We start from the raw sequence: 17,335 nt of genomic DNA, 5'->3' as shown, positions 1-17,335 counted from the left end.
ATCTCTCTTACCATACTCTCTCTCCATATTTTCTCTCATTACACTTCTCTCTCTTCATTCTCTTCCATCACACTCTCTCTCCTCATTTTCTCTCATCACACTTTCACTCTCTTCATTTTTCCCATCACACTTTTTCTCTCATCATACTTTTTCTCCTCAATCTCTCATTTTCTCTCATCACACTTTCTCTCTCTTCATTTTTTTCTCATCACACTTTCTCTCTCATCATACTTTTTCTCTTCTCAATCTCTCCTATTAGGCTCTCTCTCCTCATTTTCTTTCATCACACATTCTCTCTTTATTTTCCCCATCACACTTTCTCTCTCATCATATGTTTCTCTCACATTCAACTTTCTCTTCCATCTAATTTTTTCTCTTATTTTCCTCTAAGGGTAAAAAAGGAAATTTAGGTTTATTCTGATTGAAAATATTCAACTAACCAAACATTATTTTTAAGAATGATACTCAAACTCATACTCATTCTACAATACTATGATACTTATTCTCATTCTGATTCTTAGGAGAGAACCAAATAGGGATGTAAATGAACCAAACGGTTTGCGAGTTATTCGGAGCTCGGTTTGATAAAAAGCTCGTTCGAGTTCGTTCGTTTATCTTATTGAGCCGAGCTCGAGCTCGAGTTTGAGTTCGACAGTTTTATCGAGCCGAGCTCGAGCTTAAGGATATTCGGCTCGTGAGCTCGCAAACATGTTCGTTTGTAGGCTCACGAGCCTTAAAACGAACATTAAATCGAGCAAAAAAAACGTACTCTAAAACGAGTCAAAAAAATAAGTTCTAAAATGAGCCCGAGCTCGCTTAAGGAATTAGGCTCGTTAACTATGAAAATCAAGTTAATAACGAGCCGAGCTCGACCCTTGTAATAAAAGTTCGATTCGAGCTCAAGTCCGAATATAACTTAAACGAGCCGAACTCGAGCATAATACTGTTCGACTTGGTTTGACTCGTTTACATCCCTAGAACCAAACGCCACCACTAGACATCCTTATTAGGATTCGAACTTGATTCTCTCTTGTTTATTCCTCTAAATACTTTACCAAAGGCAACAAACAACCGAAGTTTGATCTTATAGATTGCTTCTTGCTTTAATATAACTCCCTACTCATAGAATACTTGTTTTATCTATGATCCTATTTTCCTAATTGGGCAAAAGAAATTAACATAAGAGCAAACCAACTCATCTTACTTGACTTGCACTTGATTTAAATCTACATATTTAAGTTGAATTTCACAGTTAATGAGGTAGTAATTACGCTAAAATACCATACAAATCATTACAATTTGTAGATTGTTCTTTGAACATGATAGAATTATGATATAAAGGCTTCAGCATGACAAATGCTGGCTTATTTCAAAATCAATGGTCCCAACAGACGCTTGTTAAGTGTACAAGTTCTTTGATCCAAATGGCTGTGATAAGAGTATCAGTCCAGGGATAGCTTGGCTAGAGTGAGAGCTAGTACTTTTACTCCATTTGCAATGTCCTCAATTGATGCATACTCTTCAGGCTTATGGCTGTAACCTGCAATGCCAGCATCAAGGAGGATTAGATCCAAATCAAAGATCCAATGATGCATTAATCCAAGAACAAAGTTGAAAATAAGTTCATTTGCGGTTAGGCATCAACACAATAGCAGAGGAAAATCCAGACGATCAACAATTTTAAAGAAGAAGATGATCACGAGAAGGGAAAGAAACAAGCAATTTTATATATTTTTTCCCCCTTTAGTTAACCGATTTAAACTGGTTTAATAGGAGTAGAAGGGGTAGAGAGGAATAAAGGCAACTTTTGAGCTGTTATTACATCGACTTCACGATCATACTAGGAATCATCTTTTCCATTGCAATAGGGAACAATAGATATCAAAGAACAAGCTGTGTTTAATAGAGCGAACCTTTGTAGCAAGGAATGAATATCATGCCCATTGGAGATACTCTGCATTTATTATAGTAGGAAACTGTTAGCATATGCCATGTGTAATACTCTAAAGCAACAGAATAAGAGAAAATACATGTACCTGGCCATGAAGAGTGAGTCATGGTAAGCTCTACTGATCATCAACCTATGACTCAGGTTCAAATGTTGCGATGCAGCTTTCATTGCACTGATTATCGATCCATCACAAAGAGCAGGTGGATCTTGATTAACAATTTCGAACTGTGACAATTCAACTCCACGCTCCTTTGCAATCCTAATAGCAGATTGTTGAATTTTCTCAATCACAATGTTCCTTCTCTCCATGTCGATGTCTCGTGTGTCTGTAAGAATGTTGAGAAATTAGTTTTAAAGGACGTAACAAAGCTAGACATGCTCATCATACGTAGTCTCAACTGTAAATAATTCCATGAACTGATTTCTCACCTATTTTACTTGTAATCCTATCTTCAATTGACAGCTTAAACATAGCATTGCCAAAAGAAGGTAGGATTTACTAGTAAAATGGGGTTATAATTATAGGCTTACCTTTTTGTGAGTTAATGACTTCTTAACTATTTTTCACTAACTACTGTGTGTTTGAATGTCCTACAAACACACAATGGTAAGAAGATAAGAATGTAGCAAATACAAATCAGATGGTACAATAGCCTTCTGTCATTCTGGGAAAATGAAACTGAAATTTTGTACTTCAAGTTTCAAAAATGAAATAGCATGCAAACATAAGGGACTTTTATTTGTGGAGTCCTCGAATATGAAACTCTTTTTCCTTCCAGGGCATTCCAAAGTTTCTTCTCCTTCACATGACGCCTAGTAGGTCCCCGTGGTCTGACATTGAATTGAGGACATGACCACAACACATTGAGTCATCGATCTCCAAGTTGCTTCATGATTGAGCCGACACCAATGTTTCTCCCTTGCCAGACTTTAGAATGTTAAGGACTTAGACCACCTTTAATAGCAAGGAGGTGCCTTATTTATTGTCACCATTTAAAATTTGAGCTGTCAAACATCTCCAATTGGATGACCTCTCCTATATCCTTAATTGTCAAAAGAACCATCTCCGCAGAGCAAAAAATTAATCCTCAAGATTGTCGTAGAAATTATTTATGGCCGCTGGATTAAAATGATTACTTGTTGGTTTCACATGTAATCTCTTTCCTTAAAGATTAATTTGTCACCATCAATGGTGTCTACCAGGATCCCAAAAATTTATAAGATCGTCTTCTCCTCTGTAACTTGCACTACTGAGGAAGAACCCACAGTCCACCCAACTTGGAAACAAGTTGCTGGAATTCAATCACTGAAGTGCGCAAATCCAGTGGTAGAAGCTTTGTATGCACTGAGGGAGAAGTTTACTGCTTTAAATGGAAAAGGGAAATTACTTAAATTCGACGTGAGTTTGACCAATTCACTTGAGTTCTTATATAGACTAGTCCACACCCTTTGGTTGTGTTTCTTGGGCTGCACATTTTCAAGTTTATCCCAAATCATTGGATAGCTTGAACAATCGAAATTGAACCAGTTTAAAGCACATATGAGTATGACCCAAATTTGTCATGAGCGAAATACATATCTCCACTAAGTCCACCTTTTAGCAAAGCATAACTTTATGCATGAATCTATATTTAAATATCTCGATCTCACTCCAAATTTAAATGTGGACCTAAAGTTCTTTGTGAGTTCCAGGAGCTTTCCTGTTCTTCATTTCTGTGTTTGAAAACCTTCTAGAAAACAATGCTTATTTTAAAAAATTCAACAGAAAACTAGGTCAAGTTCCAACAAATAATCAGCTGTTTTCTAGCAAAGCATTTTAAGCAATTAAAAAGCCTAGTGAGCCGGCATCAGTTCATGAAGGTATCTGGTTGTTGCCAGTTCCAGTAAATTTCTAGTGCAATACAATAATAGTGAATTGAAAGCTAATCTAAAAAAAAAAAAAATCAGTGTATGGTAACCTAGTGATATCATGCTAGCCCTAGAAATTAACAAGTTTTCAAAGATTCTATTTTATAAGTAATCTTTCCAAGCATCTCACAAGAGTGGCATACCAATCTCCAAATGTGATTTACTTGGAATGCTATTGATAGCTCCTGGATGAACCTCCAGAATTCCTAGAAGAAATTCAAAGTTTGTGATGTCAGAACGTCATATATCAGATAACATGATGATGATAAACACGGGAGGAATGGTAAATGAATAAGGCCAAAGGCTTATACCTACGGTACCAACAGTATCAATGGATCCAGATTCAAGCACATGTTTTTCAACAGCCAGCGCCAACTCTGCTGCTGCCAATCCTGCATCATTTCTGTTAAATAATTGCAATTATAGTTATTGTAACCATATAATTAAAGTTTGAAATAATAAAAAAAAAATTAGGGAAACAACATAAAATATTTTTCATCCAAAAATAACATATGTCCATTTTTAGCAAGAAATTAATCAACATATGCTGGATCTTATCAACAAAGAGTTCCCCATATAAGCAAAAGTCCTTTGGTCTAGTGGTAAACAAATTAGATCCAGAGGACTTTTTTGCTAGAGGTCGGAGTTGCAAATCCGCACAACAACTATTGAGAGGGGTTTTACTTCATCACTCCTGCTCTAAACGAGAAATTGTTACATCCAAGATGGTACGGGGACACCTCGTCAAGGATCAAAATCATAAGAGCTTTCCATATAGTAGAAGATAAAATGGGTTTTCATTGAAAAGTAATGAAATAACAGATACAGCTTTGTAAGATTGGAAAAGGGAATTGAGGACGTAAAGGAAAAAAAGGCAAAACCAAATTGAAGGTAACTTATGTGCAAAGACAGTTTATATTTGTGAATGAACACAAAATAAGGAGACAACCACGCAGATTAAAATCAAACTAGAGTACAAGGCTTCACTAAATCCTGACAGTGAAAAGTATGAAAGGAGAAGATAACATGGAACAATCATCCCTCCTAAAATATGGATGCCATCAATGCATTCCCAAGAAATCAAGGCATGCATATCATAAAATATTTAATGCTCAACTCTAGTGATAAGACAATATGAGAAAAAGAAGCAAGACAGTCCCATGACTATGGATTATGATGACTGGCTAAAAGTCACAAATTCCAGCGGCATGCATCCATAACAACTCAAAGTTAAATAAAATGCTTTATTATACATTATCACTCAATAAAGGAAGTTAGTTATAACATATTGTTGTTATAGTTATTACCAGCTAAATGTTGCCACTGGGAAAACATAGCATCCAACTGGATGAAGTGGGAGAAACAAAATGCTTTCTGCAGCAGATGAAGTCCTAAAGTGAAGAGATTAATAAATGAACTACTTAAGGACACAATATAGGCATGGTTATGACTGAATAACAAAAGGCATATCATGATGAATTTGGCAAAATGTATAGTCTTCCCAGAAAAATTGAGAAAATGTATTGTCTTCCCTGATTTAGGTTACGCCATATGGTAAAAGTATTAAACCTGTATCAAAATATTTTAATGCTTGGCTTAGTTCCTCTTTATCAGTTAGTCATGGATGAAATTCTTTGACAAATTAGTAACTAGATTTAAGTACAAGAAATATCATATTGTCAACTGGTATCACACAACAGAATTATCAAATTTATACCACGAGTAAAAGCAATTCGAGTATCTGCATTAGACAAACCTTGCAGGCATTAGGACGGCTCCAGCATGACCTCCATTTCCTTCAAAGTCTACTTTAATGCTTGCAGGGGCAGCAATTGCAGTAACAATGCCAATGGAAACACCTGCAACATTGAGAAATCATTTAACTGACCTCATCAGATCATGTGTAAGCAAACTTGTCAAGTGCACAACCTTCTTCCTCCAGAATTGGCCCTTGCTCAATATGCAATTCCACAAAAGAAGAATAGCTAGTTTTTGTCAAAAACACATTTGGTAAATCTTCTTGGCGTACATCATAGCCAGCACCTCTTGCAGCATCAAAGAAGGGAATATTTTGGCTATCAACTGCCTTATTAAGTGCATTTGCAAGTGGATGGATCCCTGCCAATAAGCGGCTGCAAATTTGAAAGAAAAATATGAGATGAAGCTACTAAGGTTCAGCATGCTCAAATTCGTAGCTCAACATATGCATGCAGGTCAAAGAAGGAAAAGAAGAATAGCTATGTCACGCACTCAGAGGAATCTAGATGCTATTTCTAACTCCAATAAAGATGAAGTATACTAATATAGACCTTCCTAAGCAGCTGATTCCAAACCGTGTGGGTTCCTCAGAAGTAAACATGATAACCTCCAGAGATTTCCTCGGTTGGAAGCCAATTCTGCAAACAAAATCATCAAAGCAGAGTAAGCACAGAAACGAGCATTCTAGAACACTACAGCCTGGCATTTTTGCACCTTTTCAAGATTCGTATTGCCTCTAGTGCACCCAATACACCAACTACCCCATCATATTTTCCAGAATATGGAATTGCATCTATGTGAGAACCAGTAGCAACTGCTCCAACACCTGAATCAGAGCCATTCCTGTGAAATTGGATCGTTGGTCATGATCAGTAAACAATTTACATTCAGGTTTTAGATTGAAGATCAAGCATGAATATACATCTACCAGCATTTTTAATCCTTGAACTAGTTAGGAACAGTCATTAAACTGCAAAAGGAAGTTTTCTCAAGGTATGCCAGAATTAATATACAATCTGATATCTAATTGTCAACCATATCACACAAGTCAGCCCAAACAAATATCTGGCACATATGAATTTGGAATTTGCTTGTTAGCTTGGATAGTTAATTGAATGATTTCAGAGCCTTAAAAGTCTTATGTGTGATCTAGCCTTGCTTTTGGGACCAGATACAAATTGTAGATACAGCAAACTTAAATATATTATGATTGCAAATCCTACATGTTAAACATAGATACAAGACGGGGAGGGAAACAAATGTAAATAAAAAACAAAGAAAACAAGTAAACTAGCATTATTCGAATTATATATATACCAAAATGAAAAGGATGTTATGAAGGAGATTAGAAGAGGAACAAGATCATCATCAAAACTACTAAGTTCATGTAGTACAAACTGTTGGTGCAATGATGATCCCACGTGGGAGTAGGTTATTTTGATATATTTGGCATTGGATTTAAGTTAAATTTATTATGTATTTTTGATATGTGCATCAAGTGTGCAAGGAAATGGCAAAGTGCACATTAAGCTCTCGAAGCGTGTTGAGTCGATGGGGTAGAGCCGGTTTGATGTGATTGTGAGATCGTTTATGTTTAATGACTTAGAAATTCGTAATGGCGTGAACTAGGAGGCAAGGCAAAGAATGGCACTGAGCGACCTCTAGGAGCTTGGTGAATCTGAGAGAGAGATTGGAGGCCTATAAAGGTGAATCTAAGACAAGGAGCAGGAATGGCCCATAATGAGGTGAACTTGGAGGCCAAGTGAAGGATGACATGGAGCGAGTTTGAAAAGCCTAGTGCATCCGAGGGACGAAAGATATGATAATGTGAACTCTAGGGTGGCCTGTAACAAAGTGAATTTGAAGGTAAAGAGGTGAGGGATAGCAAAGAGAAAGCTCATGGAGCTTGGTGCATTAGAGGAATTGAAGACCTCTAGCAAGGTGAAATATAAGGCGAGAAGCATCGAGAACATTAAAGACATGGACCATGGGAGGCTACATAAGGGGACATGTAATGTTAGGCATTGTACGATTTTGTATACTATTATATTTCCACTACATATTCTTGACACAAACAATACATCAGTACACACGCAATTAACAACGATTTGTTTGTGTTTGTGCAAGGAATTTCAATTTGGGTGAACCTGCTATTAACCCCCTGTAGTCTAGCAATAAATAACTATCCTATCAATGACCAAAATCAACCTGTTTCCATGATTTTTCATCCCAAAATAACGTGAACTCAATGTATGTCCCTAAATTAAAGCAATAAACATGCAAGTCATTAGAGAAAAGAGTTTTAAAATTTAAACAGCTTTGCTAGGACATTAAGAACTCCACCCATGACGAAGGAGGAGGGTTGCTTAGGTTGCCACCCGCGTTAAAATTATAGCAATATACAATGAATAGATCTATTAAACTATTGTGCTAATGCTAGGTTATTCCCCGGAAGGAACGCGTTGTAGGGTCCGACAATAACATCTCGGCAAGGACCGCTACATCTCCAGAACTTGGATGTAGTACTAAATATATAAAAGTTCACGTTATACGGTCCAACTGTAACGTATCAGCAAGGACCGCTACATTTCCATGAGAACTTGGGTGTAGTGTTAAATAGGCAAAAGTTCCCACACCATAGGTTGGATAAGAACAAATATGATAGTAAAACTAATAATTGGAACATGAAACATAGGAACTCTCATTGGTAAATCAATGGAGGTAGTAGATACGATGATTAGGAGAAGAGTTAGTATTTTGTGTGTACAAGAGACAAAATGGGTAGGCGAGAAGTCAAAGATGATAGAGAACTCTGGTTATAAGTTATGGTACATTGGAAAGAGTAAAACAAGAAATGGAGTGGATATTATTATAGATAGTTCGTTAAAAGATAAAGTTGTAGAAGTAGTTAAAAAAGGAGATAGAATTATAACTCTTAAGATAATAGTGGCGAAAGAAACTATGCACATAATTAGCATATATGCACCGCAAGTAGAATTAGATGAAGCAACCAAATCAAGTTTTTGGAACGACTTGAAATATTACAAAATATTCTACCAAATGAAATAATTTTAATAGGAGGTGATCTAAATGGACATGTCGGAGTGAAAAAAGAGAAATATGAGAAGGTACATGAGAGTTATGGGTTTAGAACAAGAAATGAGAAAGGGAAAATTATATTAGATTTTACAATAATATATGACTTTATTAGCTAATACGTTTTTTAAGAAAAAAGAAGAACACTTAGTCACGTTCAAAAGTGGGAATAATAAATCGCAAATTGACTTTCTTATGGTTAGAAAGAAGAATAGAAAAATTTATAAAGATTACAAAATTATCCCTGGAGAAAGTTTAACTACCCAATATAGGTTAGAACATAGTATTAATAGAAAGAAAATATAGACGACTCCTAGAATTAAGTGGTGGAAGTTAAAGGATGAGAAGAAAAATATATTTAAGGAGAAGGTAGTGTGGGATCGAGACGTGCTAGAGGGGGTGAATAGCACTCGTGGTTTTTTCAATTTTTTAGAAAACACAGAATAACGTAGCAGAAATAAAAAGCAAGACAAAGAACAAGGACACCAAAGATTTACTTAGTTCAGAGCACGTGACGACTCCTACTCCAAGGCTTGCGATCGTTGATCGTTTTTGTTAGGCAATTACTATAGTTTCAGAAAATCTTTACAAATAGAGAATTACAAGTGTAGAACTTAATTACAGTAATTTAAAATTATATCGACAACATGGAATTCTGAAAGTAGAGTTTTTAGTTGTCAGAGCAACGTTACAGCTTCGTCAGATCGTCTTTGGAGCAACGCGCAGGAGAAAGATCGTGAAGATGAGTTGTGTTCTTGCATTTGCTCGAACTAGCCTTTTATGGACTGCTAAAAGCGCCTTCAACCCCATGGAAGGTGTGAAACTTATCTCCTCAGCTTCGGTCTAGATAACTTCCACTTTTTGCGAAGTTTATCCCTTTGAAGGCACCTTCAAGCTCATGGAAGGCGCCTTCTATCCAATCTCCAAGGCGCCTTCAGACGCTTCAAAGGTGCCTTGGACACTGTTCATCCGAGCCTTTTGTGTGCTTTTCACTCCCTGCAAGATATATTAATCCAAAATATCAAACATATCCTGCAACACAAAGTTAGTACGATAAAATATAATTAATAGAACTATTTAACAATCTTCGAACTGTCCGGTTCTGACTTTCGAATTTCCCAAAAACCCTAAGTCGAACCGACGCCTACGAGGAACGTGTCATCACCTACTCCTTTCAGAAGAGTTTACCTTTTGTTAGATCAGTCCTCCAAACCGTCTGGACTTTTGCTCAACGTCTGAGACATTAGGACTTCATATTGAACGTCCGATCCCTACCAGTCCATTCTTCCACCTAGTGTCCACGACCCCTAGGATTTTCACTTAGTGTCCTCGACACAAAGATTTCACCCAACGTCCTCAACCCACCAAGGCTTTGCCCAGTACCCCGAACCATGACTTTGATGTCTAACTGCAGTTAGGACTTTCCACCTGCCTAGAATCTACTAAGACTTTTGCCTAAGATAATTTAGGACTTTCCTGCAAGCTCAGTCGCACTTGTTAGACAACAAGACAACTTAACTTTAAACCTTTTGCCCTTATCAAAACACAGGTTTGATCGTTTGGTGCTCCCTAGACTAACAAGTAGAAGTACAAGCATTAGGTGAAATATATGATAACTCTAATATAACATAGGATAAGATGGTATCAAAGTTAAATAGTAGCTAAGAGTATACTCGGTGAGTCAAAGGGATATGCACTAAGGAATATTGGTAGTAGAATGAGAAAGTACAAGAGAAAGTGAAGGAAAAACGAATAGCTTATAAAAAATTATATATTTGTAAGAACAAGGAAAAATTAAAAAAATATACAATAGCCAAGAAAGAAGCTAAAAAAATAGTGAATGAAGCAAAAAATGAAACTTTTGAACGATTATATCAAAAATTGGATATAAAAGAAGGAGAAAGAGACATTTATAGAATAGCAAAAGTGAGAGAAAGGAAAATAAGAGATCTTATCCAAATAAAATATATTAAAGATGAATGTAATAGAATATTATTAAACGATGGAGAAATAAAAGAGCGGTGGAAGAGGTATTTTCATCAACATTTTAATAAAGGTTTAGGTGACTAACTTAACTTAGGTAATTTAAGTAGGTCAAATGAGTATAGAAATTTTAATTTTTATCGTAGAATTCAAACTTTAGAAGTAGAATAAACTTTAAATGGGATGCCGTTGGAGCAAATGATATTCCGATAAAGGTATGAAAGTGCTTAGGAAACAAGGCATTGAATGACTTATAAAATTATTTAGCATGATATTGAAAACGAAAAAAATGTCTGATCAATGGGGGATAAGTACTCTAGTTCCCTTATATAAGAACAAGGAGACGTACAAAATTATGCAAACTATAGTTGTATTAAATTAATTAGTCATCCCATGAAACTTTGGGAAAAGGTAATATTAAAAATTAAGGAAGGAGACCAAAGTAACCGCAAATCAATTTAGGTTCATGCCTGGAAGGTCGATAATAGAAGTTATACATCTTCTTAGACAGTTAATTGAAAAATATCGAAATAAAAACAAGATCTACACATGCGATTTATTAACTTAGAAAAAAGTTTATGATAGAGTGTCAAGAGAAATTATATGGAGAATTCTAGAAAAGAGAGGTGTTAGCGTAACATATATTGAACTAATTAAGGATACGTATGAGGATGTAATAACCAGAGTAAAGACTTCATGTGGAGTAATTGAAGCATTCCCAATAAAGATAGGGTTACATCAAGGATCAGCTCTAAGTTCCTATCTTTTTACACTAATTATGGATGAACTCACTACGCACATTCAAGACAATACCGTGGTACATGATGCTTGCAGATGATATTATTTTGGTAAATGAAATACGTGAAGAAGTAAATGCTAAACTAGAATCTTAGCGGGAAACACTAAAAGGAAAAGGTTTTAGGCTTAGTAGATTAAAAACAGAATATATGGAATTTAAGTTTAGCAATATTATAAGTAATGAGACAATTGTTAAGATAGGAGAGGACGAATTGTCCGGAAATGAGAGCTTTAAATATTTAGGATCATTTTTATAAAACGATAGAGGGATTGAAAGAGATGTCTTACATAGAATACAAGCAAGATGGTTGAAATGGAGGGGAGCGTCGAAGTACCTCTAAAACTTAAAGGAAAGTTTTATAAAACCGCAGTTAGACCTGCTATATTATATGGAGTTAAATGTTGGGTTATGACTCGAATACATGAGCAGAAGATGAGAGTTACAGAGATGAGGATGTTAAGGTGAATGTGTAGACATACGAGGATGGGCAAAATAAGAAATGAGAGCATTAGAAAGAAAGTTGGAATTACATCTATTGAGGGAAAACTCCGGGAGACATGTTTGAGATTGTACGAGCATGTACTTAGACGATCAATAAATGCTCCAGTTAGGCGATGTGAAACTATGACAAACACGCATATCAAACGAGGAAGAGGAAGATCAAAAAAGACTTGGTTAGTAACAATAAAATAAGATAAAATTTATTTAAGTATAGATGATAATAAAGTAGGAGATAGAGCTCAATGGCGTAAAATGGCCAGTTAGGCGATATGAAACTATGACAAACACACATATCAAACGAGGAAGAGGAAGATCAAAAAAGACTTGGTTAGTAACAATAAAATAAGATAAAATTTATTTAAGTATAGATGATGATAAAGTAGGAGATAGAGCTCAATGGCGTAAAATGATTCATATAACCGACCCCACCTAATGGGCTAAACCTTGGTTGTTGTTGGTGGTGTTGCTAGAACATTAAACTATTTTTGACTAGACCGCATGCGCCACTTCTGGAAAATGTTTTCTAGGCCCTGAAAACAAGAAGTCTAGGCAGATAATTAGAAGAGTAAATAACGTAGTTGTCCATATATATTTTAGTAACAAAAATTAGGACGTTTCTTACAAATTTCATTGATTAAAAGCCACGACATATCAACCAAATAGTCCTTAGTACAAGCTAACTATATGGTTAAATAAACTCAAGAAAATTTAAAATTGATTAGTTAAGTTGACTACATAACCAAATCATATGTTCCCTGATTCACTTATCCAAACTATTTGACCACTTGGTGTCTATGTTACTACAAAATGTTACATGCACATATACAAAGTCAATTAATGTTTCAGTGCATCATTACTTCAAGGATAATTGGATTGATGACTAGCAAAAAAAAATGATACTCAACAGAATTTGACTACAACATCTAATCTACATTTCATTATAGATTAAACAGTTATTAGTTTAAATTTCTTACAGATACCCTTTTTAAGAGCACAAAAACACATGAGAAATTACTAAACCACAACTGTTTTAGCATTTACAAGGTAATACCACAACATGGCCGGAGAAAGATAAAATGAAGAGAGCGCGTATGAGAGGAAAGAATAAAACAAGAAAAAAAAGAAGAGTACAGGCTATGGAGAAGCAAAGTTGCACTAAAAACATAGAGATAGGGAGTAACACGATACTTTGAAAACCTCCACAGACCAATGCTTTAGAAAATTAGTTCATATTACAAAATTGATTCTTCACAAGCAGTATCAATTGTCCAAAATATTCAGAAAGAAAAATTCAATTCTTTGAAATATCACCTACAGTAAGGAAAATTAGGTCATTGACAGATACTACACAATTAGCAAGCTGATGGAAATATGAAATTGTAAAAGTTTCTCCATCCAAAATGGGCGAATCAAAGAATAGAAACTTGACTTCACAGAAATGAATACTTAAACTTATAAGTCCAAAACCTTGTGCACAAATATGTTAGTTAAAGGAAGTTTATCAACATACCATCTGCCAAATATGTTTCCCACATGATCTTCACGGACAGATAGGCCAGCTTCTTTCATCAGGCTTTTTATGTAGCTGAACCACAAAATCAAGAGTGATTTGCAAAGACAATCAGCATTAAAAGAAGAAACATTCATTTGAAGACGATCAGCATTAAAAGAAGAAGCATTCTTACAAGCATGGGAGCAATAGGCTATCGTAGGAGTAATTGTTATGTGAAAACCAAGATAAGGATTTCCAGAAGATAAAAGAGGAAAGGAATTTGATTTTTCCAATACATTAAACAACATCCATCGCTCATGGCTCTCAATTTTTAAATATATTGCAAGATTTTTTTTTAAGGAACTAAAAGCAATGCTATGGATCTAAGATCCAATATGTTGGTCAAAGTTCAAAAATGTTTGCAAAAAGATGTTTAAGAAGGTATAGCAAGTAGGAAAGACATCACCTGCAAAAGAGGTGTAACTTATGCAAATCCTCCTCCGGCTGATTGGTGTAGCACCAAAAATTAACATATGGAAAATATAGAGGCAACAAGTTAATTTTTAAATGTTCTTGTCCTGAAACTGTCTTACATGGCATTATCTTAATTAAAATTCTCATTTCCAATGAGCTCTCACACAACATAATTGGAATTCCATAACTTCATTGGTGTTGAATGCTTGAGAGTAAAGACTGTGGATGTGGGACTGGGATCTTTTTAAGTAATGTACATGTGGACATTAAAAATAAGAAGACACAAAAGTATGCCTTAGCCAATGAAACCTGTAAGAATAAGAAAGGATGTCAAATCATAAATGCACCCCCGAGAGCATACAAAGAACCAGATGACCCAAAGGACATAGTCAAGTTCATTTTCTTATAGAACATTATCCTACAGCTTCAGAGAAACATCGTACCAAAAATATTAGGATATCTTATGAGGGTCTGTCACAAGGCAAACAGTTCAGTCATCTTTCTGGTATGGTGTAACTTACATGGTTTTTCTTTCTCCTTTCTCCTTTCTTCCTTGAAAGACACAACTCTATACTAACCACCATTAATTAAGGTACATAAGTTTGCTTCAGATCAATAATATATCTCAAATAATTAAGTCAACAACTCTATTAGGTCAGATAGAAGTGCTAGAGAGAGGAGCAAGAATCTAACTTTCTTCCAAAAACTATGTTACATCATTTCCGACATGAATTTACTTGCAAAACTCTGGCATGATCTTCACAAAAGCCCATAAAGCAGAATCAACTTACCGTAGTGTAACTATATAGTATTTTTGTCTGATGTATTTTTGAAGCAGTTGTTTTTTTAAGCAGTATATAAACAGTATCACACAAGGACCTCATATACCATCAATGAGTTCACTTTACAATTTACAAGGCTACCAATTTCAAAACACCATGCAATTGCTAGTTCCAGAAATACCTTCTGGCCAGAACATCCTTCTCACTGTACAGAATGCGAGTCACCGATGGTGCAGGAGTATCTGAAAAGGCTGCCAGCTCATCTATCTGCAGTATTGCAGAATGCCAAGAAAATGAGTATCATGCTCCAACATTCCCAGGTGTTTCAATTTGAAATTTGGCTGAAATGGGAAGCACTGATCTAACAACATATGAAGGGAAGAAAGAAAGAGATTATTTTTCAATGTGAGGCAGAGTAATCTGTTTATAATTTATAAAATTTTTAAAGTTTTGCTTAACTTTTTATGTTGCTTAAGTGTGGGCCATAATGCTAAAAGGTGTTTATTCCTTCGTCTTGATCACGATCACAGGAGAAAGAACTTCCTCAGTGGTATCACAGAGGTACAGCTATCCCACACAACGGGAAAGATCTACCTTGGGAGAATATCTGTTCTATTCCAACTCTTTCCCTCTTCCTTTTTTGTTTTTTTTTACATTAAGCTTGGCATATTTGATTGAATCCAGTTAATCTGTACTCTTCTTTAACCCTCAGTTTGGATGGAGTAATCTCACTTGTTCAAAAGTATACTAAATGGAAGAACAGAAAAGAAAATACAAGGGAAAACATAACTCCAGCGAAAACAAACAAAATGAAAACGCCGGTGAGACAGAAGGAAGATAAATGAAACACTATACATATGTCAAACAAGGAAGGGAAAGGGAAACTTTTTCCAATTTCTATTTTGCCTGTCAAGGGCCATCCTACTAGCTATAAAAACTCGCCTAGTAAGAGCACAAAGGTAATTCTTGGTATCTGATCATCCAATGATGGGTGACTTTCTCGCCGTTCAGAAGATACTATTACCCTAAAGTAAATAGTTAATTCGCCACTTGAAACATGTACCAGCAAAAAGGTTGTCCCTACCAATGGCCACGATCTGCTATCTAAAGTGAGCTCACCTGCCTAGTTTCCTGAACTCTATGATATCGACTTGCACAGTGAGTTTACCTGCCTCAGCAATCCCGCCTCGTCGACAGAGAGGGAGGATGGTGAGAGGGAAAGCACGGAAGGGTGAGCGGCAGTCGGGTACCCGGAGAAGTCCTCCATGGTCCGCCTCGTCGATTCTTCATCATGGGTCGCTTTGGAGATCAAAGAGAGGGATGGGAAGAGGAAGAGGAAGAGGAAGAGGAGAGGGTTCCTTGCAAACATGGTCGGAGAGGAAATGGGACTCATGGGCCGTGATCGCGGAGAGAGGACAAGATGGACAGGGCAGTGCGCATTGGTTCGGACGACGTGTCACACAACAAAAAGGTTAGAGATTGTTAATCCAAACAATCTTATAATATTTCCATTGCAAATTAACAAAAGAGAATATTGAACATATAAAGAACGCCCCTTAAAAAAAATGGAAAAGGACATTTCATTTTTTTTAAAATATATGCTGTTGTAATTAGCTGTTAACATAATCTTATTATATTAATTATAATTGTTATAATAATTAATATAATATTATTATGGTATTTAAGCTTATTGCTGGTAACAATTAACTTACTTAATGATTTTTAAGTACTTTTAATTAATTTAAATTAAATTGATAAAAAAAATATTTTGATATAATAATATTGATTTAGGATTTACTTTTTTAATTTAAACTTTTACCGTGACTATTTGGTAACTTCCATAAGAATTTTAAAATAATTTAATAAAATTTAATAATTTTAGCTAAGTTAATAAAGAATTTTAATATAATAATATTTTAGATAGTAATAATAATTAAAATAAAATAATTAATTTTTTATAGTTAGTTGATTATAATTGATGTCATCCGGAAGCTGAGTCGGATGGGAAGACCAGTGACAAGGGCAAAAGAGTTAACGACGAGAAGACTAGGGTCTGGGACCTAAAGATACGTCGTAGACTTTTGGCCTTCAAGTGGAGCAAGGGAAGACGGTGGAAGATGAACGCCAATAGTCTGCGCACACCATAAATAGATCGCACAGGAGCGTTAGGGCCAAAATCAAAGAAAAGGGTCCTGGCGCAAGACCTCTAACACTCAAGTCAGAACCGGGACAGAGCCAAAAAGTGTAGGAAGTGTAGGGACCTTTATGCCCGCTAGAGGGAGGGGTGAATAGCGGTTCGTCGCGCGTTCGTCAGTTGCGTCTTGATGATGTGCAGCGGAATACAAAGACAAAAACAATCACAACGTTAACACTCGGATTTACTTGGTATCCACCTCAAGAATAGGTGACTAATCCAAGGATCCACACACTCGAGCACTCTCCACTAGTAAACAACTCCTTCTCGGTCGCAGCCGGAGGCGGAGAAGCCTCGTACAAACACACACAACACTACAACACTCGCACAAGAAGAAGATACAAAAATACAACTGAAATACACCCTTCTTCTTGCTTACTTATTGATTGTTGTTGCA

At 35.8% G+C, this 17,335-nt stretch overlaps 1 protein-coding gene across 1 annotated transcript; it reads right to left on the bottom strand.

The window, feature by feature from the left end:
* Positions 1-1,233: 1,233 nt before the first annotated feature.
* LOC122016230 (ureidoglycolate hydrolase-like) lies at positions 1,234-16,223 on the bottom strand. Its single transcript, XM_042573463.1, has 12 exons — positions 15,913-16,223; positions 14,926-15,011; positions 13,507-13,581; positions 6,332-6,460; positions 6,169-6,255; positions 5,789-5,991; positions 5,616-5,718; positions 4,171-4,262; positions 4,003-4,065; positions 2,037-2,277; positions 1,914-1,954; positions 1,234-1,540 (listed from the first exon to the last, which is right to left on the bottom strand). The coding sequence occupies exons 1-12, from the start codon at positions 16,135-16,137 to the stop codon at positions 1,443-1,445; spliced, it is 1,443 nt and encodes a 480-aa protein (XP_042429397.1). The 5' UTR covers positions 16,138-16,223; the 3' UTR covers positions 1,234-1,442.
* Positions 16,224-17,335: the final 1,112 nt, after the last annotated feature.

This window comes from Zingiber officinale, chromosome 8B, assembly GCF_018446385.1.
Source record: "Zingiber officinale cultivar Zhangliang chromosome 8B, Zo_v1.1, whole genome shotgun sequence".
In the NCBI taxonomy this organism is placed as follows: Eukaryota; Viridiplantae; Streptophyta; class Magnoliopsida; order Zingiberales; family Zingiberaceae; genus Zingiber; species Zingiber officinale.
The sequence above is the reverse complement of the archived record's forward strand: the minus strand, read 5'-3'. Positions and strand labels throughout refer to the sequence as shown.